Source organism: Gordionus sp. m RMFG-2023, chromosome 1, assembly GCF_954871325.1.
Source record: "Gordionus sp. m RMFG-2023 chromosome 1, tfGorSpeb1-WG-v2, whole genome shotgun sequence".
NCBI lineage: Eukaryota > Metazoa > Nematomorpha > Gordioida > Chordodea > Parachordodidae > Gordionus > Gordionus sp. m RMFG-2023.
Window position 1 is genome coordinate 38,942,787 of NC_088775.1, and position 25,201 is coordinate 38,967,987.

The 25,201-nt window shown below is 31.3% G+C and overlaps 2 protein-coding genes across 4 annotated transcripts in view; one reads left to right on the forward strand and one right to left on the reverse strand.

Moving 5' to 3' along the window:
• Window positions 1-2,492: 2,492 nt before the first annotated feature.
• LOC135925305 (uncharacterized) lies at window positions 2,493-2,810 on the forward strand. The gene has a single exon (XM_065460560.1). The coding sequence runs from the start codon at window positions 2,493-2,495 to the stop codon at window positions 2,808-2,810; it is 318 nt and encodes a 105-aa protein (XP_065316632.1).
• Window positions 2,811-10,179: 7,369 nt separating this feature from the next.
• LOC135922887 (uncharacterized) overlaps window positions 10,180-25,201 on the reverse strand; it is a 49,803-nt gene continuing 34,781 nt past the window's right edge. For 2 of the 3 annotated variants that reach the window (XM_065457394.1, XM_065457396.1), the window contains 13 exons: window positions 24,714-24,876; window positions 18,445-18,672; window positions 17,854-18,246; window positions 17,398-17,745; window positions 16,562-17,092; window positions 16,045-16,419; window positions 15,601-15,807; window positions 14,003-14,139; window positions 13,587-13,830; window positions 12,239-13,465; window positions 11,571-12,103; window positions 10,433-11,292; window positions 10,180-10,307 (listed from right to left, as the gene is read on the reverse strand). In XM_065457394.1, coding sequence (XP_065313466.1) covers window positions 10,250-10,307; window positions 10,433-11,292; window positions 11,571-12,103; window positions 12,239-13,465; window positions 13,587-13,830; window positions 14,003-14,139; window positions 15,601-15,807; window positions 16,045-16,419; window positions 16,562-17,092; window positions 17,398-17,745; window positions 17,854-18,246; window positions 18,445-18,672; window positions 24,714-24,876 — 5,304 coding nt within the window. In that variant the 3' untranslated portion in view covers window positions 10,180-10,249. The remainder of the gene's footprint in view (window positions 10,308-10,432; window positions 11,293-11,570; window positions 12,104-12,238; window positions 13,466-13,586; window positions 13,831-14,002; window positions 14,140-15,600; window positions 15,808-16,044; window positions 16,420-16,561; window positions 17,093-17,397; window positions 17,746-17,853; window positions 18,247-18,444; window positions 18,673-24,713; window positions 24,877-25,201) is intronic. The other variant, XM_065457395.1, reaches the window with a different exon arrangement.

Below are 25,201 nucleotides of genomic sequence, written 5' to 3' on the forward strand. Positions count from 1 at the left end.
TTTAGTAGGTATAGAGAGAGAAGAGAGCGAGGAATTATCATAGAGATAAGGGGAGAAACTGAGAGTGAGAGTGAGAGGAGAGTATTCTTAGGAAATGAGGGAATAAGCGAAGTGAATTCTAAGGGGGGAATAGGGGTGCATGATTCTAGGGGGGAAATAGGGGAAAATATTTTTAAAAGGAAAAATGGGGGCAATAATAGGGGAGACTCATTGGGGAGCAATAGTGGTAACTCATTGGGGAGTAATCGGGGGAACTCATTGGGAAGTAATCGGGGGGACTCATTGAGAAATAATTGAGCGGACTTATTGGGGAGTAATAGGGGAGAGCTCATTGGGGAGAAATATGGGAGTCATTGGGGAGTAATAGGGGGGGGGCTCATTGGAGAGTAATAGGGGGCTCATTGGGGAGTAATGGGGGGACTCATTGTGGAGTAATCGGGGACTTATTTGGGAGTAATCGGGGAGGGGGGGCTCATTGGGGAGTATTAATAGAAAAATTGGGAGAAGTAATTTTAGGGGTATAATTAGGGCGAATAGTTCTAGGGAAAAAATTGGGAAGAATAATTCTAGGGGAGAAATGGGGGAGACCTGTAGGTATTAAGACGATGGGAATTATTTAATGAAAGGGGGTTGCCCGATATATGGACGATGGAGATCAAAGAGATGGAATGAAAAGGGAAAGGAAAAACGCGTATTCGATGAGTTGAGAGGGAAATGAAGAAAACAGATCTGCGTAATGATACGGAATTGCGGAATAAAAAGATGGAATTAGGAATGATTAAAGTACAAGAAGGAGTATGTAAATTAGTGGATAATTATCAAGAGATTTTCGAAGAAGGTTTGGGATGTCTGAGAGATTATGAAGTAGATATTAAAATGAAGGAGGGCTGTGGGCTAAAATTTTATGGATTGGGATTGATACCGTTCGAGTGGCTAAGATAGTGAAAATAGAATTGGAACAATGGATAAATAAGAGAATTGTGTGTCCGGTATTGGTGCCGGTAAAGAAGGTCAACGGAAAGCTCCGTTTGTGCGCAGGTTTCCTGGTCATGCTAAATCCGTGGGTTCTGAAAGTGAAATACCCCTTGCCGCGAATTGAAGAGATATTTGCCAGTCTAAAGGGAAGTATATATTTTTCAAAAGTGGTTATTTCAAATGCCTACTTACAATTGCGGGTGAAGCCAGAAGTGCACATCTATTGACTATTACTACGCCGAAAGGATTGTTTGTATATTGGCCTTTGGACTTAGTGTATCAGCTTCTATTTTTCAACGAACAATGGGGGCGGGCGTTTTACAAGGAATGGAGGGCATTTTCTACTATATGAACGATGTGTTGGTGACTGGAAGAACTCCCGAACAGCATGAAAGGAGATTGAAGGAAGTATTTTGGAAGATAAAAGAAAAACGATTGCGAACGAATGCGGAAAAAGTGTGTTAAGAGTGTCAGAAGTCGTATATTTGGGCCATAAAATCAATGGAAAGGAGGTGAGGTCATTGGACAAAAACATGACTGGGATTACGAGTATGCTGAGGCTAAATAATTAAGTGGAAGAGCAGGCTTTTCTTGGAATGGTAAATTATTAATACCGATTTGTGAAGGATTTCGCGCAAATAGCGGCGCCTGTTAAGGAAAGGAGAAAGATTTGAATGGAAGAATGAACAGGAGGAGGCTTTTGAGGATTTGAAATCTAGGATCGGAAGAGAGCCAGTTTTAGTGTGTTTTAAATGATTTGGAAGTGATATTGGAGGAGTGCTATTACATTATATAGTCGGCTTGGAGAGACCTGTTTTGGTTTATCAAGAATATTTAGAGCGGCGGAAACTAGATATTCGGTTATCGAGCAAGAAGCTTTAGCCGTCATTTTTAGACTGACAAAATGCCGAGAGTACTTAATAGGACGTAGATTTATAGTATATACGTATTACAAACCGCTGGTGCATCTTTTCAGAAAGGAAAATTGAGAGTTAATGTTATGGCCTAGACTACAGAGATGGTTATTAATAATGGGAAGTGATATCCAGCTTAAATATCGGCGAGGAAGAGAAAATTATTTACCGATTTTTTCTAGATGTGGGACGGGAGAGGATTTCGAGGATAGTGAGGCAAAAGATATGGATGAGGAGATGAGCAAGGATTTATTAGGGTGATGGCAGGAATATCTTAAGGAGGACCGGTCAAGTGGAACAAATACAAAAAGGTCACCTTAAAAGATCGAGAATTAACACGTGTCAAAGCAATCATAGAGGGAAGGAAAACCTGGCAAGATAGAGACAAACATTTTAAATACATAGAAAAAGAATTGGTTATAGTGGATGAATTTATGGTACGAGGGAATAGAGGTATAGTACCGCTTAAATTAAGAGACACGCTGTTTGTCCATGATCCATGCGGGGCATTAGGGGGTGGAAAAGATGAAACAATGAGGCCGACAAAATGTGTGGTGGCCGGGAATGAATAAAGATATCGAGAATATCAGCAGGAGTTGTTTGATGTGCAATACGTTGGCCAAGATGCCCCATAAAGACAAGAAAAGAATTTGGCCAAGGGCTACCCAATCGTGGGAGCGGATACACATTGACTTATTCGACTTTGAAAATAAGATGTATAAACTCGTGGTGGACACCTATTCCAAATGGGTAGAGTACGAAGAAGTGAGGGGATTGACAACTCAGGTTGTGGTAAAGATGTTAAAAAATCTTTGGACTCGGTTCGGAGTAGCAAAAATAAGAGTATCGGTTGGAGGTCCTGCCTTCATAAGTGAACAGTTCAAATTATTTCGTGCTGAAACTGGGCGAGACACATTTTGACCCCTTCATATCACCCGAGCTCGAACGGCAAAGCGTAAAGAATGGTGGCGGTGGTTATGAGTTGGTTGGTAAATATGGCGTTGGATATATTTGGATAGCGGTTGCATAGCCAAAAGGGAGAAAAATTGTAGCCAGCAGAGAAGTTTTTGGGCCGTAGAACTCGTATTTAGTTAGATTTCTTAAGACAAGAGACAACTCAAGGGGTGGATTCGATGGGTAATCAATGCGAGTATGAGGTAAGTCAGACAGTCTGGGCTAGAATTTTTGGAAGTACCCGAAAGTGGGAATCTGGAGTGATAATAGAAAACATTGGACAATAATTTGAGCAGGTGAAATTTATCAACAGAAGGGAAGGAGTTAGACACCTGGAGAAAATACGAAAAAGGGTAGAGTTCGGGAGATTACGATCAGGAGTATGAAGAAAAGGATATAATGATCAAAAATTCATGATGGAAAAATATTTATCTTAATATTATGCTCAACATATCCAAAAAAATTTAATGGGACAAAATGGTTAATGGAATGTATCAATGATAATTGGAGCCATGTAGAACCAAAGCGATTTCTACAAGGGATCAACAATACAGGTGAACAAAGTGAGGATACTCAAGGAGCTAACTAACCATGCAAATTTGGAAACACCATGGAAGGACAATAATTTACCGGGGGCAGAGTTGTACATTTGCTCAAAATAAAAAGATCTTCAAAGATCTCTATAAAATTAGAAGATCTTTTATTTTAAAAAAATTTTGAGCAACGGATTTTTGAAGACCATAAAAATTGAAGATCTTTTATTTTTGAAAAATTACGAGCAACTATCTTCAAAGATCGTGATTTTTGAAGATCGTAAAAATTGAAGATCTTTTATTTTTAAAAATTTTTGAGCAACGATCGATCTTTGAAGATCGTAAAATTTGAAGATCTTTTATTTTTTAAAAAATTTTAGCAGCTATCTTCAAAGATCTAGATCTTTGAAGATTTTTTATTTAAAAATATTTTAGATCAACGATCTTCAAAGATCTTCATATTTTATAATCTTATAGTAAATTATTATTTGTATGATATTATTTTTTGAAATAAATGGGTTAGTAAGCACGTTAAATTAAAATAAAAATTAATAAAGATGTACATACAATTTTCATAATCGTTATTTTTTTAAAACTTTTTTGAAATATATGGGTAAAAATTTATATTTTTGAAAAAAATTTATATTAAAATTTCAATGAAGATGTAATGTAACACAGAAAAGTGACAATTGTCATAATTGTTATTTTTTAACTTATTTGATTCTTGGTGTCGCAAATAGGTTAAAATTTATATCATAAGATGTAAAAATAAAATTTCAATGAAGATGTACCACAGGAAAGTGACAATTGTCATAATCGTTATTTTTGAACTTATTTGAATTTTTTTCAGGCAAATAGGTAAAAATATATATTGTAAACATGTTAAATTAAAATTTCATTGAATATGTACTACAGGAAAGTGACAATTGTCATAATCGTTAGTTTTGAACTTTTTTAATTTTTTTTTAAGGCAAGTAAAAATTTAACATGTTATCATGTTAAATTAAAATTTCAGTGTAGATGTACCACAGGAAAGTGACAATTGTCATAATCGTTATTTTTGAACTTTTTAAAGCAAATGGGTATAAATAGATATTGTTAGCATGTTGAATTAAAATTTCATTAAGAGTTAGTAAAAGTCATGCTATTATTTTGCCAACTAATGACAAATATCAAATATGTGAAATAGAACACAATATATTTTATATTTACCACAGTAAAGTAACAATTGTCATAATCGTTATTTTTGAACTTTTTTGAATTTTTTAAGGCAAATGGGTAAAAATAGATATTGTTAACAAGTTAAATTAAAATTTCAGTGAAAAAGTACCACAGGAAAGTGAAAATTGTCATAATCGTTGTTTTAGTTTTATTGAATTTTTGGTCGAATTAAAGATGAATTCTTTTTGCAATTAAGGAGACTTTATATTATTTTTGAGTATGTAATTAAGGACGTATCAGCTCTATTCAGCGAAACTTTAACCACGAATGTCGTTTATCGCGCAGGAATTTTATAGCGAAGGTATATCGCGAAACTAATTCCGCAAATTATTTTCAGAGAAACATTGATAGCGAAGACAATATCGCAAACCTATTATCTCGAATTTACTTTCGAAAATCTTAACCACGAATACTTTAGAGAGAATACATTTTAACGAAACTTTTATCGCGAACCCGTTATAGTGGAACTTTTATTGCAAACCTTTTATAGCAAATTTTCTACCGGGAATGTGTTTGCGCAAAGTCATTAACGCGAACGTATAACGGCGAAACATTAAATATATTGCTAATACATTTATTTAAAGGAAAACAAGATATTCAATATTAATTTACCTACAAAAATTCCTTAAATCATAAACGCGAAATGTTCTTAATCTTTTGTTATTAAGTAAGCATGTAACCTTTATCTGGATGTGATAAAAAATAAATAAGTTATATTCTTTCTGGTATCTTCTCATTCGAGGGGACATTTTGGTTCAGGTTTACCTACTCCTATAAATTTACCCCTTTCCTCCGCATAAATTTTTTAAATCTGCACAAGCCAATAAAAGTAAATTTTAACAAATATTATGAAATGCTTAGAAATTTTTTCAATCAAGATAACATAACAAATACTGATAGCTAAAACATTTTGCTGATTTTCTCAGATTATTTTTAAAATCATAGAAGATTTTGCTAAGTATATTTTTTAAATTTTCTAAGAATTTGTTTTATTAAATTTTCAAATTATTAAGGCATAGAGTAGTGATTAATTTTAAAACTCAAAAAATCATGCTTATGCACTTAAAAATAAAAGAAATAGTAAAAGTTTCTGAGTGATATATTATATTTTCCCAGAAATCAATTCTTAGAAAATTAAAATTTTTACTTAGCAAAATCATCTTTTGGGAATTCCGTAAAAATTACTTTAAGTAGTTTTAATTCGGAGTAATTAAGGGGAAAAAAATAATATATGCTGTAGCACTAAGCTATATGTATTATAAATATAATTAATCATTAAATATTGGCTTAAGCTTCAAAATTAGTACTTGTTAAAGTTTGGTAAACTTCATGCGTAAGGCAGCGTCTTAATATTAGATTCAGATTCCAAATTTTTTGAACTAATATTTCATACCTAAGTAAACAGAAAATAAAAAAAATATCTATAAAAATCGTAAAATCATAAGATTCAAAATATTTTGAATTAGGGAAATCTTTTATTCACTAATTTATTTAGAATCACCATTCACAATTCGAAACTCTGTTTTTGGTGGTGACTGAGTATTTCAAACAATTAATATTGGCGAAACCCAGTGGCGTAGCCAGGATTTTCTCATGGGGAGGGGAGGGTGTTAACCCCCCCCCCCCCCTACCAAACCTCCCATTTTTTATGAACACTCACTTATATCTTTATATTTTATTGTATAAAAACTCTATTTAAAAAAATATATAATTTAACAATTATATAAAATATAAGTAATTCTTTATGCAAATAATGGTATTTAAAAAAATATGACGTTATTATCAAAATATAAATAATACACACTCCTTTGATTAAAAGTTTTTTCAATGGAAGGATTTTGTCAGATATCAAAATCCTAGTAAAGAGAAGAATTAATTCGTTTCATAGAACATGGAGAAAGAGGAATATCTGAGGAGAATGCCATTAATTATAGAAATATGGAGACGTATATTCCAAAATGTAGAAGAGGATTTATTAATATAAATTTTTGTTTCTTACTATATAACATATATATCGTAATTGTAATTAAATAATTTGATATGTAAAAAATAAAATTTAGTGAAAATTAAATATATAAGGAGAAAAAATAATAAAAGGAATGTTGTATGTATGATGAAAAAAAGTGAAGAATTGTTTAAAAAAATGGAGCAGAGAAAAGATACAAATAAAGTAAAGAAATCGCAAAAAGTTTGAAATAAAATAAGAAGGAATGACAAAAATAAATGAAAATTTAAGAAAAATTGACAAGAAAAAAAATTTAAAAAATTACGATTTTCCTTTTTTGAATGGGAATTTTGCATTATTGATTGACACGTTTCCTTTTTTGATTTGACCTTTTTTTACACTTTTCTTTGATCGGACTTTTTCCTTTCCTTTGGGGAATTTTCCTTTTTGATTGACACTTTTCCTTTTTTGTTTGGGCCTTTTCCTTTTATGATTGAAACTTTTCCTTTTTTGACTAGGACTTTTCCTTTTTTGAATGGAAACCCTGTATCATGAAGTTTTTCATCCACATTCTCTCTAATATTTGTTAATATTGCAACAATATCCTTTGCTCAATTCTTAACCTCCCTTAAATCCAAATCAATTTTTTATAGCATTTTGAAATCATATGTATAATTAAATTTAAATTAAACACAGATTCTCAGCATCTGCTGAATCTTTTTCATTGCTTGATATATAAAATTCCAGTGCTGCAAATACAACATCATATAGTTTAATAAAGAGTCGATTCATGTCTTTCAATGAATCTAGTTGGACAAAATCTTTTTAGTTTCTTTTTTTCATTCTTTGAGTCAATGTCATGATAAGCCATTTATATTTTTTTAGCCATGATAATTGGAATATCAAATTTCTCATATTTAATGACACTGGAAATTTCCAGGCACCTAAATATTTTCAATACTTAATTTTTCATCGTCATTATGAAAATTGTGGTGTAAATGGGCTGTAACATCTTTTTGATTTTTTAAATTAAAATTTATAGCTAAAAAAAATATAAAAATAATCAAATACTGTAGATCAATTATTATTTATAATAAATTAAAAATAGTTGTTTTTTAAATTTCAAGCATTTATTATCAATTTGCCCCCCCCCCCTAATGCCTAAGTGCGCGATTCTTATAAAATACGACATCGAGGAAAAGCAAGGGGCAGGATAGCAAAATTTTTATTCCAATAATAAATTTCAAAAACCAAAATTTATCATTATATAAATTTATTAAAAATATTATTTAATTAATATGATCATAAAAATAGTCACTTTTAGCAATAATTGCGATATTAACCTCGTGATATTAAGCTAAATTATCTTCGCGATAAATTCGCGAAAAAGTGTATCGCGATAAAATTTATTCGCGAAAAAGAGTATCGCGATAAATTCGCGAAAAAGTGTATCGCGATAAAAGTTTTGCTGAATTTACATGGAACCAATTAAGGAAAAGGGTGAGCAAATTTTATAATTTCGTTGCTTAGTTTTCGGGGTGGTACTTTGTATCAGAGGTTCATGGAGGGATATAGTCGATGAGCCCAGCCAGGATTTTTTAAATAATTTTGGTTGTATTTTGATATTTTTCTATGGGTGTGCAGTAAAATTGTTATACAATCTCTGTTATATGATTTTCCAACTGATAAAATAATATAATTAAATTTATTTTGAAAAAATCCCAGGTTTTGAAAAAATAAGCCGGGTCCGGGTTTGTAATTTTTATTTATTTATAAACTCAGCTCTGATTTTCAAAATATAATTTTAGTGTCTGTTATACATTTAAAACAAATATGCAAGTGAAATCTCTACCGATTCGGTGTCCTATGGCTAATCTCGATTTTTTAAATAAGACGTTGCCTAGGGTTAAACTCAGTTATGCCTTCAACCATTCATATCCTCCCAAATTTTTACTATTTCCCTCCAACCATTTATACCCTACCAAATTTTTACTATTTCAATAAATGATATAAAGTATAGACACGACTTTATAGAAATAGTGTTAAAATTTTATTTATTAAAAATTCAGAGACTATATAATAATAATAATAATAATCAATAAAACAAATCTTATTGTTTAATGAACATTCAATGATGTACTATATATCCATTTTTGTCTAAGAGCTATCGAGTTCGACTCTTAATTTTTACTATAAGGAAATTATATTATTGAGAAATATCAGGCTTCTATGCGGACCTCTATCGGTTTCGGTTCTGCACTTGTATATATTAAGCAGGATCACCTAAAATTTTGACACAATTGAAATCAAATATTGATTTCTTAAAAAAATTTTTGAAGATATTTTATTATGAAGAGCATTTCAAACTCTGATATTTTACTAAATTTTTTTCTCTTTTTATGGGTTAAAAAAAGCGTTTATATTATCGGGTCTATTTATATTTTCCTTCAAGATGGGCCATTACTTCTCATTTTTATTTTACACCGGATTCTATATATTGATTTTTCTCTATCAAACCAACCATATCATGCAGTGAGTGATATCAAGGTAATTATTAACAAAGTATTAAATATTATAAAACTCCTTGTCTATAAAATGCCTGCTTATTGAACTTATATTTTATTTGCATTCAAAGATAGTTGGTTGGTAAATAAATTAAATATCAACTTAAATATCGAATCGGTGAAAAATATTGAATCGGTGAAAAATTTGTGGATCAGCTCGATCTTAGTAAACAATGAATTATGAAACGTAAAGAGCCGTATAAAATTATAGTAAGTCCTGAATTGAATTAAGTCAGACCCAGTCCATTACAACTATATCTTATTTCAAATATTGACATAAATATTGACGTGGGTATATATTTAAATACATTTTTATTATTGTTATATCAAATATTTAAACAAATAAAACAATTTTAAGGAGATAACAAATATTTTGATTATTTAAATTACAATAGTTATTTTAAATGTGCGCAGAAGGAATAAACAAAATTATACTACTCGAAGATTACAAATTATCAAATGAATAGATATTTATAATATCAATTGTAAATTATGAAATTGAATCATGAGGATGAGGAATATAATAGACGTTATCTCATTCAGCTAATTATACTTTATATGTTATATTAAATATATATGGATTTTTAAAACAGAAGCAAGTGGCGATTATTGAAGAGTAAAAAGTTGGTGTGATTATGTTTTACTATATTACATACAAGTCTATCAATGATTTAAGTTAATTTCTAGAACTCTAAAGTACAATAGTAATCTGGAAAATAATAATAACTATAATCAAATGATAATTGAAAGATGGAAAATAAGGATCGATATCGATTTCTTTAAAAAAGTTATTAATATATAGTATATAATAATAAATGTATATAATTTAAAATCTATAAATATTTCTTTTTATTAAATACAAAAGAATAACTAAAAAAAATTTATGTTCAGTAATTACAATCATATCATTTATATAATAATATTATACTAAAAATGCATGTGAATTAGCAATAATTGGTATAATTGTAATTTAACATCAACAAATATATTTAAAAATATATGAAATTTATTTTGGTTTATATAATGAATGCTAAATTATATGAACTCTTGAATATAACGAGCAAGCGGTATCACCCTTTTCTAAAAATACCTAAAACCCTTGTAGCGAAAACCGTAATTCATATATAATTTTGAGTATATTGCTTAATCCTTGATATATTGAGAGGAATAAATTTTATTATTCCAAGTGGTTTCGTCGTTTCTAAGACAAACATTTCATTTTTATTAAAAATTATTTAAAAGCTAATCATAATGAATTTATTTGATGAGAAATTTTACTAATATATTAAATTTTTTGACAACGAATATTTATTTAGGTAATTTTACTTATTATCAGGGGTAGTAACTACTGAGGGCAAAGGTGGGGGTGGAATGACATCGCATATATTGACGAAATTGGGAAGAAGTGTAGATGTTAAGCCTTGTTTTTTATCATTAAATATGATATCCTTGTCTTTATCTCTGCCCTCTTTCTCCTTCTTCTTTTTGGAAGCTTTGTGATATTGATTATGATGATGGCTAGAGGAGTGAGACCTACCACCTTCACCAACAGAATTACTCTCGTTTTCCTTCACGTTGGCCCCGGTTTTTGATCGTTTTTTGAGGCGTTTTTTAGCCGCCGAATCAGGTAGTTGGTCATGATTTTCTTCCTGTTCTTCACGTTCATTGCATGTTGAGTTTTTTTCTATCGAATCGTCGAGCAAGTGGCAGACAGCAACTAAACTATGATTGGCCCCGGTTATTTTACGGCCTTTATTAGGGTCGTCATTAGCTATTATAGTGGAAGACAAAGGGGTTTTAGGTTCTTTGGGCAGGGTGTTTTGATTTATCATAGAGAAAGAATAATCGTCGCTAGGATTGGTTCTATGGTCGAAGGAGTTGTTAAATTGATTTTGGCTGATATTATTAGGTCTATTGAGGCCAGCAACACGTTGGGAGTTATCGTTCAGGAAAACTCCAAGGCTGTTTCTTTTATCAGGAATTTTTTTATTTGAATTAGCAGTCTTTTCTGCTATACCAACATTAGGACCACCTCCTATAAGGTACAGCGGTTGATTGAGCTGTTGGACTGCAGTGCTTGCTTGGCTTTGCTGTTGAAAATATATCAAAGGAGCTAAAGAAGGAGGATAGAGGTAACGAGCTCCTACGTGTTCTAAACCAATTAAGTTTTCATTATTTTTCATTGGCTTTCATAATTATTTTTGTGTATGTTGAAAAAATATTTAGCATAAAATAAGCAAATTATTCAAGCTATTAAATTTTAAAAATCGGGATTTTACCCAGGCTTTTGTGAACTCAGTAAAAATATTAGTTTATGTCCATACATATTTTTTATTATTACTTTTAAGGCATTTTAGATACAACTGTAATTACCGTTTTTTAAATTATGTAATAATATATTGCTATTGTTTATAAAAATATTTCAAAAAAGAAAAGGATTTTTTTAAATTATTAATATGCCAACCAAGTTTGATGGATGTTCTTGGGTGATTAATGCAGCGGAAGGACCATATGCGTTGATCAACTGAAACTGGGCGTTATGGGGAGATATCATGATATTATTGCCAGCGTCAGCAGAGGCGCTACCATTGATAACATTCGCACCGTTTTGGTTATTAGCAGTATAATAATCTAACAGTATTATGCGATTAGAGGGTAAAGCTGTGGGCGGACCCGAAGATGTTCCATTTAACAATGGTAGCAATTGAGGCGTTTCATAGATGGGACCTCCGGCTCCTACGAGACTCGTGTTGTCACTGTGACCACCAGTGTTCGCATTAACACCGTTGTAAATATCGTAATAAAAGCTTGATATCATTTGTTGGTTAAGGTTGTTGACGTTACTATGATTCAAAGTTTGATTAGCGGCAGCTAAATAAGCAGCTTTATTAACAGTACCATATGCACCTATAAAGAGTGGGTCCTGACGTATGCTGCCATTGTTAACGTAAGCTTGGTTGAAAATATCCGTAGGAATATTTGAAGAATAATTTTCATCTTATTCATGGAATAAAATTATGAGTTAGAAGAGTTTAATTGGGTTATTATAAATAAAAATATTTAATCTTATCGCGTGATTAGACTAAAATTTATTTAGAATATAAGTTTAAAATGTGCATGTATAAAATTAACCTTTAAATGCCAAATTTATGCCGTTGTTGGCTAGGATGGTTTGGGAAGATGAAAAATTTTGATTTGGTGAGATGGCTAAATTATCGGTAGCGAAGTCATTATTGCCATTCAGATTGTTACTATCCAACGCGCAATAATTTGTGAAGGTATCGGGGTTTGTGGCGAAAGTGGTCCGTTGTGTATTCCATCTCTCGTTTACATTTTCGTTGGGTGGGTCAACATTGTGATTATTGTTGCTAAACCACAAAATATTTCGGGGAGGTGGTCCGGTTTTATCGTTAGAGGTCCCGCCACTTTTGTAATGCGTTTTATTTTTAAGGTTGCTGATGAAGACGGCCCCATTTGACGAGGCAGAAGAGGAGGAAAGGAGACGACGCTCAGTACCAGTGCCAATGCCACCACCAATAGTGGACGGGTTGTCTTTATGACGCGAATATGCGGTTCCATAATAATAAGGCTCCTCTTGGAGAATTTCATCGCCGACAGAACCCGGTCTACATCGCACTAGGGCATTAAACTTTTCGTCATCATGGTCAATAATAGAAGACAGTCCGGTCATTTTATTACGCTGATCTACTTGAAAACCAGCTATGACACCACCAGCCCCATGATCGCCTATATGACGATGATGATTCGCTCCATTTTGATAAGCATATTTGCGACGAACTCGACGATAAGACCAGAATGCTAAAGTCAATACGCATATCCAAAGAGCGGCTACGGCAGTCGCTATTATCCAGGGTCTTTTATAAGCGACAGATGTGGAAGTGGAACCATTTAAAATAGTGGCTTCTGGTCCGGTACCCGAAGAATCTATTCTCTTGTTATAATCGTAATTTTCTGACTGCCGCGGATAGGATGGAGTGGTGGTCATCTTCACGACGAGCCCAAACTCGGGACCCTTGTATAGAATATCTACAAAGTCGCTAAAAGGTCCAAGTCCAACGTTGGTGAAGGCCGCTACGCGAATCCTGTAAAATCCTAATCGATTTAAATGAGTTATCAAGGCGGAACGGGCCGTGTCATTGGTAACAATTAGTTCTATATCGGATTGATGAGGAGAGATATGTATATCATTATCAGAATCGGAAGATATGAAAGAACAATGAACTTTGTAACCTCTAAGGTAACCGTTATGATGAGTTTTGGAAATCGATTCCCATTGTATAAGAGCACTGTCCACACTATTTATTAGGGCTCGGACGTTTGGTGGTGATTGTGAGGGAGCTGAATTAGATATATGGAATAGATAATAATCTATTATGATAAATAATTTATAACGATCAAAATTTAATTCTAATAAATAGTTACATATGTTTTTTTTAAATTTTAGTTAATATGATTTTACCATCCTCTAATGTACGGGCCGAAACGATTGGGCTATTGGCACCTTCTACGGCATCAAAAAATGGAGAAATTATAAATTGATAGTTAGAAAATTTCTTCAGATCTTGCAATATATGGAATGATATAGTATTATCCATGAGGGTAACGGTGTGAAATGCAAGTGGTGTAACGGTTTGAAGAAAATCAGACGGATCAAGGCGATATTTTAAGTAAAACCCCTGTATGTAATTTAAGTTCTTTTCCACCTAATATAATTATTTTAAATTATAATAATTTGAAAACTAAATTATATAATTTTTGAATGGGCAAGGAAAACATAGAAAATATCGAGTATATTTAATATTTGGGTTGTACATATATGTGTAAATTTAATAAAAAGTATATATCTTATTAATATTAGTCAAAATCTGTAAAAACCTGCCATTCCAATCTAATGGATGTAGATGTGAGTGGTTTGACATCTCTAAAATTTATAATATTTGAAGCTTCAAGTTTCTCCTGTACTTCGGCGAGATCGTATAAAGATGCAGCAGCTGTAATCTCTTCTTTAGAAACTATACAAATATTATTTTTATTAAATATATATTTAGTGTATACAGGGTTGGGAAAATTTTCAAAAAATGTATTCGAATATAAATAACAAATACACTTTAAAAAAGGTATTTTAAATATAAATAACAAATACCTATTCAAAAGAAGTATTTATATACAAATACTTTAACGAAAACTTTTTGCACAAATAAAAACTTTGACGAATACTTTTTGCAAGTCTATTTTTTAAGTACCACACTATCAATTTTTAACATATAATATTTTTCTTATTATTATCTAAAATTATCGAATATCTGCAGTACTATGTAAACATATTAAATAATATATTTATTGTTGCAGCAGTAGAATCATCACATAAATGATGTAATAATTGCAAATATAAATAATATCATAGTTTGACAGAGCATATAATAAATTGCTGAAAAATGAAATCGCTCCATTTATTATTTTGGTTTTATTTTTAGTTGAGCAGATATTCCATTCAGCTTCATGGGCGTAGCCATGATTTTTCTAAGGGGAGGGGGCACTATTAGATGGATCTTTTCCCCGTAAATTTTATTGGAGGTTTTTAGGATCACTTATTGTAGACCTTTGGCTGTGTTATATTTTTATAAAAATTATTTTGGTTTTTAACTTTTTTATAAAAATGCTTCTTTTCTAAAAGTTTTGAATGATAGTCGTTATTAAAAATTACTAACCTTTACTTATCTTTCAAATTCTTATTCATCGTGATTATATTGCATATGTCTTTGGGAGAGAGGGGGGTGATGAATTTTTTTATTAGCTAAAATGATATTTACGAAAACAAGAAAAATCTCGAAGAGGAGAATCCTCTCTGTCTACGTGTATGATTAGCTTTCAATATATAATATTTTTTGATATTTTGAACAGATTTTCATTCAAAATTGTCAAATTAAATTTAGAGGATGTTAAAGTTGTCACGAAACATCAAATTAAATTTAGAGGATGTTAAAGTTGTCACGAAACAAAATCCCTGCAAAAACATCTTATAAACATATTAGCTTAATGTAGAAACTCCTTTTCTCCTATTATTATATCTTCCTTATTCAAAAACTGGTATATTAATCTTCGCTTACGGTAATGCTCATTTTAAAAAATAAAATAAGAATTTAATATTTAAATGTGAATTTACATTTAATAATTTATTTTATAATAAAAAATAAAAAAAAATATTTGTAATTGTCTGAAAATCAATGAAAACATAATATATATAAAATAATTTTTATTTTTTGGTATTTAAAATACAAATACTAAATACATTCTAAAATATTCAAATAAATACTAAATACAAATACAGAAAAATACAAATATAGAAAAATACAAGTGTTAGCATTACTGCCCAACCCTAAGTGTATAATTATTTTTTTATATATCTAAGTTTAATCAATATTTATAGGTTTATTACCTATACTATTTATTTTAGTTCTTTAAATAATATAAACCTTTGACATCATCTGGTAAAGTATATAGGAGGTGGGATACAGGACTAGGTCGCCCCAGTCCATACGAATTCTCGGCTCTAACTAAAAACACATACCCTGCGCTTGGTTTTAATCCAAAGAGAGTATATTCATTTCCCAATATCCGGCGAGCTGCTACAATCCATCCCAAATCGATGGATGACGGAGTAAAATATTCGATCATGTAACCTATTGTAAAAATAAATTTTATTGCTTGGAAATGGTAAAAAAAAGAAAGCATGAAACAAGTATTAATATTTAAAAATATAAATCATTCATTATTTCTGCATCACATTTACTTCATTTGGTTAATCTACATTTCGACAAATAAATTAAAAATTTGCCTAGCATAAAATATTAATGTAAGCATGAATTAATATAAATTATATCTAATTTAAATCAAAATAAAATCGCCTAAATATTTACCCAAAATCCTTGAACTGCCATGCTCAATTTCGGAAACGGATCTCCAAGCAACGGTTATTGATTTTTTGGTGGTGCCATTAGTGTTATGGCTTTTATGAGGTTTTCCCGGAGAACCAGGCAGCGCAAAATTTTCTGGAATTCTATGAAAAGTGGCCTTAGGATCGGAAGGGGATTGAACATTAAGGGCGGCTGACCACGAGGTTGACAACTGGACAGCATTTTCTCTTTTTTTCTCTTTCACTGATTGAGAATGAGTTTGGGTGAACGGCAAGGGAATGAATGAGTGCGTTGTCATTTGGTAATTAGTAACAGAAGATAAAAATATCCATGTAGTTACTAAGCAGGTATAGATGCCAGTGTCAGATATATGTAAATCTAAGATTTTATTAAATGAGAATTGAAATATAATTAATTGAAAATTTTTCGCAAGCCAAATCTTTTGCAAGCACGAGGATAATAATAACAATAAAAAACGAGCTACTCAAATCTATGAATTTTTCTTTATAACACAAAAAACCTTGTATTTTCAGGCTCCCATCGTTCAAGATCATGAATCGAGATTTGTCGTAATCGATAAACTGCTTGTCTCCTTTGAACCAAGTCACCTTAACATGAGATTCATTACCTCGTATAATGTTTTCATTACTTTGAACGGAACACGGTAAGAGGGCTACACTGCTTATCGCTAGGGTTTGATTGGAGGGACCCCGTCCTATCACGGGCGGATAGAAATAATCTAGGTACAAATTTTGATTGGGATTATTAAAACCCATGGGATTCGCTATTTCACGGTCCATTTCATCGCCGCCATTGTTATTATTAGAGGCGTGAGCCAGCATTCCTCCTATTATCTCGAGATATGCCTTGGCGATGGAACTGCCAGCTACGCTTAAAGCAGAACACACGTAATATCCTTGATCCTCCTTTTGTACACCAGTTATCTTGAGCTCGCCGTCTGCGGATACCGAGAACCTTCCGTGAGGCCTATCAGGAAACATCAGGACTTGACTTCCTTCTCGCGTCCAGTAAACAGAAGGAGCGGGATTACCTAGGTATGTTTAAAAAAATAACATACTTCTTCAATTTTACAATGATCACTCAATACCCGTTTTTTTAAATGTACCTTAAAAGCAAAATGAATTTTAATAAAATTTCATTTTTATAAATAACTTGTCAAATCTGACAGGTCATATAATTAAAAATAATTTCCTTGAGTTGGACCATGATCAAAATAAATGAGCCAGGGTTACCAGGAACGGTGGTCTAGGCTGTTATAATTGTGAAAATGGTGATAAGAAGTTGTTAGAAAAAGTAGGTGATAGAGAAAAGATAGTATAAGGGATAGTTTCTAACCAGTGGTGACACAATCGAAAGTAGCTATGCCGTTGAGATTGACTCTCCTGTCCCGAGGGGCCACGACGAATGCGGGTCTTGAATGAACCGTCAGGGTAGCGGAAGACTGGACAGATCCGGCTCTATTGCGCGCTTCACACGCGTATATGCCCTCATCGGCAGATTCTACGCGCAGGATCTTAAGCGATTTGTGTTCTGTCATCAAAGATCGGTCCGGTATAGCCCGGTCTCCTTTTCGTTTCCAAATAACTGTCGGGTCAGGTTTGCCTCTGACGCTACATTCGAATTCGACATCATCTCCAGAGATAGCCGTGACGTCGGAGGGGGTTTGAGTGAATTCAGGCTTGACTATATTTTTTTTTAATATTAATTTTATGGGAAGGATGAATGAATCTAATCACTAAAACAAGATAATATTGTATAATATATAGAGGCTTTTATGTTTAAAAAACATACCGAAGACGATCAAGTTGACGGGAATTGAGGTATATTTTAGCGACCTTTTAAAGTGCTTATCTACGCTCTCGTTAGAATTATAGTTGCTGCTAATACCATATTTCAATGATTTGTGATGATTATGGTGCCTGATGGATGGGTTATCTTGCAAAGACTGGTCATATTTGACTGCGTCCACATGACAATTGTAGTAACCAGCGTCTGTCATATTCACTTTAGTAATTACTAAATTACCATTAGCGTTTAACATTAGCCTCGAGGAGGTTCCGTGATTAAGTGAAATTGATTTGTGGGGAGGACTGCTTAGGTCATCAACTTCAGAATTAGGTAAGTTATGAAAATAATCCCGATTAATTTTCAACTCCTTACTTCCTGACAATTTGTGAGTGGGATCTGTGATGGAAAAAAAGGTAAGGTTGAAATAATTCGATTTATTTTCGCATTTTTTCAAAAAATTATCTGTTTTATTTAATATAGGCACTACAGAGTTACCTAAGAAAATAATATTTCAATTCAGAGAAAAAGAAAAAACTAAGTGAAAAATTGTAAAAGAATTATAATTTCGATATAATTATGAAAATTCGTTCTCACTATTATTCGATTTGATGTTTATATCGTCATTGTTGTGCTTCTTCCAAGTCAGCTTGAGCACTGTCCGCCAGACGCTCTTCTCATTTTTAAGGTTAGGCGTAGATTCCGATTTTTCAACCCAAGATCTAATCGCAGGTAAATCCAACCCACATTCTAAGACCACATCCTCGCGCGCATTGACTGCTACTACCCTAGGACCACTTTTGCCTGCGCTATCCAAAGGCTGAGCTTAAGGTTTTTTGACGAAAAAGTATTCTTGTTATTATTTATATAAAAAAGTTGAATCGCATATATCCTTTAAAAATAAATAAAATAACCAATCTTATTAAGTCAGACAAAGCATATTATAACCAAAATCATGATTTAAATGTTTCGAATCCCATTGCAATATAGATTATCAAAACTAGATATTCTAATTTCATCCTTTATAAGAAGTGAGAAATATGTTAAGAGCATTATCAGTGAGTTATCCAGGAATTTTGACTTAAGAAGAAAAGAAGGTATTGAATTCATAATTAAATTTACTTCTCTAATGCTAATAATGCTATACGAGATTAATCCTCATATCAAATTTAGAACAAAAAAAGAAGGTAATTTTTGATAATGTTAGCTAAAAAAAAGATAATTTTAGCTAAAAAAAAAGGTAATTTTAAGTGTTAACTAAAAAAAAATTCGAGTCCCCTGAGATTGTAAAGGCTAGTGACCTCTTTGAAAATAAATAACAATACCAAAACAAAAAAGTATAACTTTTATAAAAAATGTAATATATAATTAATTTATATATTTTTTACAATGATTACAGTTATGGTAGTGAAGAAAGTAATATCAATAGCAAAAAAAAATTATGGAACTAGTTCATGTCTAAATTCAATTTAAATTCTTAAAATTTTAGACGACAAATTTCATAAAAAACTAAAAAAAATAAGGTGACGGCGATATATCGGATCTGCACATATAACAGAAAAAAATTAAAGAGATTTACAAACTCATCTTCAAATTTTGTCAATGGTATTAAACTAATAATATCATATATTTATTTTGTCATGATTAGTCATTACGTCTTGCATTTTTACTTTTAAAAAAGTATTTTTAAATTTATAAATTGGAATTTTGGCGAAATCATATATTTTCATTTTTAAGTTTATTTTTTGGAGAGATCATTATATATTTAGATTTTTAAATTTAATATTGGTTGTAATATTTCAAAACAACAATTTAATTCAACTAATTTATTGAAAAAATATTAAAAATAATGAATATAATTATATTTCACTCCCCTTTTTAGGAGAGCTTTTAATTGTAAAAAATTAATTCAAAAATAAGAATATAAAAATACATTTTTTAAATATTAAAAACCGATAAATTAAATTTATAACTAAAAATAAAAATCTAAATACATAATGATCTAGCGAAAAAATAAATATAAAATAAACTTAAATATGAAAATATATGATTTCGCCAAAATCAAATTTATAAATTTAAAAATACATAGAACACATAATGACTAATCATGACACTGCCACTTTTTTATAGGTATTGAGACCTCAGCAACTCCCGGTTCTCTTGCAGCAACACCCGGTACTCTTGATTTTCAACTCTCAGGTATGGTAGCGATGGTGGTCCTAAGTAGATCCGGGGCTTCCGTTCTCCCTTGCCTCTGCTCTCTCGAGAAGAATAACTGGTCTCTCCCAATCTACCTGGTGTAACAACGCCCCTCCTACTCCTTTACTAGACGCATCAATCTATAGGATTCCCTTTAAATCATTATTGAAACATACCTAGACCTGTGCGCCGACGAAATATCGGCGGCCGGGGCAATTTTTAAAAAATCTAATAAACGGCTGGCGGCGCGCCGATTTTTAGCCGCCGTCAATAAAATTGGCTTAAATCGGCGCATATATAAATTTTTATAAGATAAATTATTTTAATTGCTTATTAATTTTTTTAAAAAAAACAAATAAATATACACTATTCTACAGATATCTCGTCATATTTTTTAATATTCATTTAATAGGAAACTTATAATATCCAAAATCGATTTCGAATTTTATAATTATCATGTATAAAAATTATTTTATTTAAATTTTTGGGACATAATGATGATCTCCTTAAATTTAACGTCAATCCAGCAGAGAAATATCTTTCACTAGGTTGCTAATCGCCGGAATGCAAAGAATTTTTTTGGCGAGCCTGGAAAGATTGGGAAGTTCACTCTTCTTTTCTCTCCAAAAATTTAGAACGTCCATATCTTGTGAATGTCGTTTTCCAAGAAAACTGTGGCATTCTTGTTCTAAGTCACCTAACTTGGAATCATAATTTATATTTGTTGAATGTTTATTTGCCAATTTTGTCAAATAACTTGATTTAATAATTTATCTTCATCCTCGTTAGCTATATTTACTACCTGATTATCACCATTCTCTAAAAGTTTAAGATGTTTTATTATAAATTCTGAAGCTGAGCAATTTTGCTCTATTAAATACTTTGATACAATTGTCAATTTTTAAAATCTTCGATCTAAAAGAGAAGCCAATGCCTAGATAATTTTAAATAAAAAAATATACTTATATAATATTACTTGCAGATTACAAACCGGAAATCGTAGCGCAAGTTTTTTTAGCATATTTTCCTCACTATCATTTACTATTAAATGTGTTTCAATTTCACTTCTAAAAAGTAACGCCAAGTTTAAAGTAAGCCCTTTTAGTACTGAAAGAAATTCGACAGTTTCTTTAAATTTTGAAAGAAATGCGAATAGTTCTTCTACCAGATCAGATTCATAATTTGAGAAAGTGCTTCCCAATTCTTTTCAAAACATTATTAATTAAATTCTTATTTAATCCAGATATGCTTTCTAGCATAATTAATATACTATGCCAACGTGTTGGGATATTTAATTTTAAGGTTTTCATATGCGTGGAATTATTGTTACTATTATCATTGGAATTGCCAATTTGAAACCGGGTATCCGGGTATGGATCAATGCTGTCAAGATCTAACATGTCTGATGTTAAATCTATTGTACTTAGGCATTTTCTTTGATATTCCTCGAATTCAAATTCAACCTCTGCAGTTTTATATCTTAGAGCAGTAATAATTTTTCTAATTCTTTTGCAAAAAATTTCCAGACTATAGATTTTTATTATCCGGAGTTAGGATACTAAAATTATTTAAATTATTAAAGTAGATGCATCCATTTTAAAAATATGTAAAATTATGGTAACTTTTGGAATTTTAGATTTTTGATTGATTGAATTCTATAATGACGTCAATATAATTAAGATTTTAAAATAGTAGAAAATAAAAATTTATCAAAATCCTGATTGACGTTAAAAAATTACATGAGTGATCGGCGTTTTCGGCGTAACCAAAAAGGTCGGCGGCCGGCCGGCGCACAGGTCTAAACATACCAAAATAGGTTTCTCCCCAATTTTATTCTTCAGCCATTCAAAAGCCATCTCCTATCCTTCTCCCAAACCACACTCCTGTTTGTAATAATGCATACAATTATTAAAAGCGAACAAGCCTTCCGGTGTGGTTGCCATCAATAACTTTTGTACCTCCTTTTTCACTAAGTTGGAAATACGAATTCAAAAAAGCTACTATCAAAAAATATATTCCCTCCTACAAACTTGCTAATAACTTCTCGATTCTAGGTAACGGACACCTCACTTCCACCACCCACGGATTCAATATTAATATAAAATCAGCACACAATCGCAATTCTTCATTGACCCTTTTAACTGGCACCATCCTCACATTAAAGACATTCGATTTCTCCCCTTTGTGGAAAGCCTCCTCTTGTATCCACCTTTCCAACTATGCAATCACTTTCCCTATGCCCAAATTTTCCACATCGTAACATATCTTTTTTACCCGGACAAAACGTTGAAATATCACCTATTCTCCTCGCCCAAAACATTTAAAATCTCTACAATTTACTACAATATGCCCTATGGGAAGGTCAATGGGAAATTTCGATTGTGTGTCGATTTTTAAGTAACGTTGAATCTGTGGGTGGTGGAGGTGAAGTATCCGTTACCTAGAATCGAGGTCCAAGAGGAAGATCCGGGAGATAGCATTATGCCATGGATGTGGGGCTACGGGGTAGTATATTAGGAGGTGGTGTCGTAAATATTATGGGAGAAAACACACAGGAGGGCAGAGGCAATGGAAGGACGGAAGCCCCAGATATACCCAGGACAAGATCGCAATCGCCGTCACAGCTGAAAGTTGAAGATCAAGAGTACCAGGAGTTGCTGGGGTGCCAAAAACTGTGAAAAAGGGGGAAGTGCCATGATTAATCGTGAGGCGTTATATTATTACTTTAAAAATATTTTTTTAAATTTGATTATTGGCGAAATCATTATCTATTTTCATTTTTATAAATTTAATTTTTCATCGTAATTTTTCGGTTTTTAATTTATAAAAAATGTATTGACAAATACTGCAAATAGAAATCCTGAAATCTCTATTTCCCAACCTCTTAGATCCTAAGCCTATCATTCTTTTCAAATTGTTATTTTTAAATTATTTTATTTACAATTAAGACCTATAAAAGGGGAGAGAAATATAATTACATTCATTATATCTTTTTCATGTTTTTTTACATTATTATCTTTGTGAAAATTATTTTAAATAAAGAATTTCTTTTAAGATTTAATTGTGGTCATTTAATTGTTTTATTAAGTTGAATTTGGAATAAATAAAATACGTCTTCAAATAAACGGTCATAGCCACATGTCAGATCACACACCTCACAGCCAATTACTTTTGATTTTAAAAATTTGAATGATGGTTATATATGTTAAAAACAAATTTTAACTTTTATATCCTGAAATAATAGGGATGAAAAAATCAACTATGATTTTTATCTGACCTTTGATGTCTGGCTCTGCTTCATAATCTTTTCACTCCTCCTTTAATGCCATCGCGCATGTTGTTTCAATGAGCTATAGCAAAAAATGTCATTCAGCTGAAATGTCAAGGTTGACATATGATGACACTGTATAAAGTGTTGTAGAAATAAATAACCGGAGATATAGTGTAAGAATTCAGAGACAATGATATAATACACCTTCTCAAAGTTTTCCCCGTTTCTATAATAGGCTACAAATAAGTAAATTGTCCTCTGAATTTGTTCAATGGAACCCTTGAGCTTCGTCCTGTAAAATAAATGAATAATTTCGGAAAAATCTAATACTTCTGTACCCGGACATTGATAACTCACAATTCGAAATAACATTTTGGTTAAGAGAATTGAAAATTAATTGTGCCCAGATATATTTGTATTTAGTCCTCTATTTGTCAAATCTCGAGGTTTACATAATATATGTTGGGTAAAATCTTATGCCTTTTTTAAAAATCGGCCCAAATCGGGAAGGCCGTTTAACAACACTGGACCTGGCCAATCCCAAAGACGGATCAAAACCAATTTTCGCGGACAGACCGACCCGCATATTGGCCCAATCCCAGGCTGGTCGAAGACCTTTAGGATTATGAGAGACGATATATTTCAAATTGAGGATGTATCGATATTATAAAATTTTTCTAAGTGATCAAATGGTGGCTTAAATATTAAAAAATTTACATCAAATATCATAATATATTTGTTAATTATAAAATTTCTGGAACTCGAACAAAATGCGAAACGTTAGTTTTGTTGCGTATTTTATTATAAAACAATATTATTATTTGTTTTTTACAAAACAAATATATTATTATAGTAATCGATTTTAGGACACTAAACATTTTTACTTTTTATGTTATTATCCTTTTGAACGAAATTCCAATTTTAGATATTTAGTTTCATTTAAAAACACAAGTTTATGGAGATGAGAAAATGAGTTGAAAGATTCGTTTATTTCCCATTTTTTATAATTAAATTTAGCTTATTATTTTTAATATGAATTTTATTCCTTAAAAAAATAATATATAAAAAAAAACTTTTAAGTTTATTAAATTTGTATTTTGATTTATTGGTTTTTATTTTCATCTTTCTTTCTTTCCCCTAACCATCGTTTTAAAACTGTAAAAGAAAAGGGAAAACTACAACTAAAAAGTAAAAGCTATAATTTATTTTAATTACGATAAAACACCATTTATTTTATGTAATTTTCGTTAAGGGTAAAATAAAAAAGAGATGAGAAAATTTATTTTTAAAAAGTTTAAATTGTGGAGGAAGAAAAAAAATATGTTAAAAACCTAATTAAAAAGGGCTGGAAAAAATTTAAATAAAAGGATATATATTAGTGTAATCTTTTTAAAACTATTTAGCAGCAGGAGTCTTGCCGAGTTACTTTTGGCCTGGCCTAATTTGTTAGAAGCGATACAGTAGTAATAGCCTTCGTCCGGTTGGGTCACTCTCAGGAAAAACAGGGATCCATTCGGTAAGACAGCTTTTGAATCATCGTTTCTATTCGAAGTCGTTAACTATTTGCATTATGTTTAGTGGGGATGGACCAAATAAAAAATATTTCATTTCATGATATTATTATAAAACTAGCTAGACAAGTAACTGGTGAAGTGGAATAATAAATAACGCCAGTGGTTATGTGGGGTATAACTAACCCATATTTTGAGATTTTTATATATCTCACTCATATATATATATGAGTTTTGATATTTTATATAACTTATCTTATTAAGTTAACCTTAAATTGATTACGAATATGAAATTTTTAAAGCGATAATGATAAATAAAAAAAAAATTGTATATAAACTCTTGAAACTTTAAGAGTAATTAATAGTCCAATAC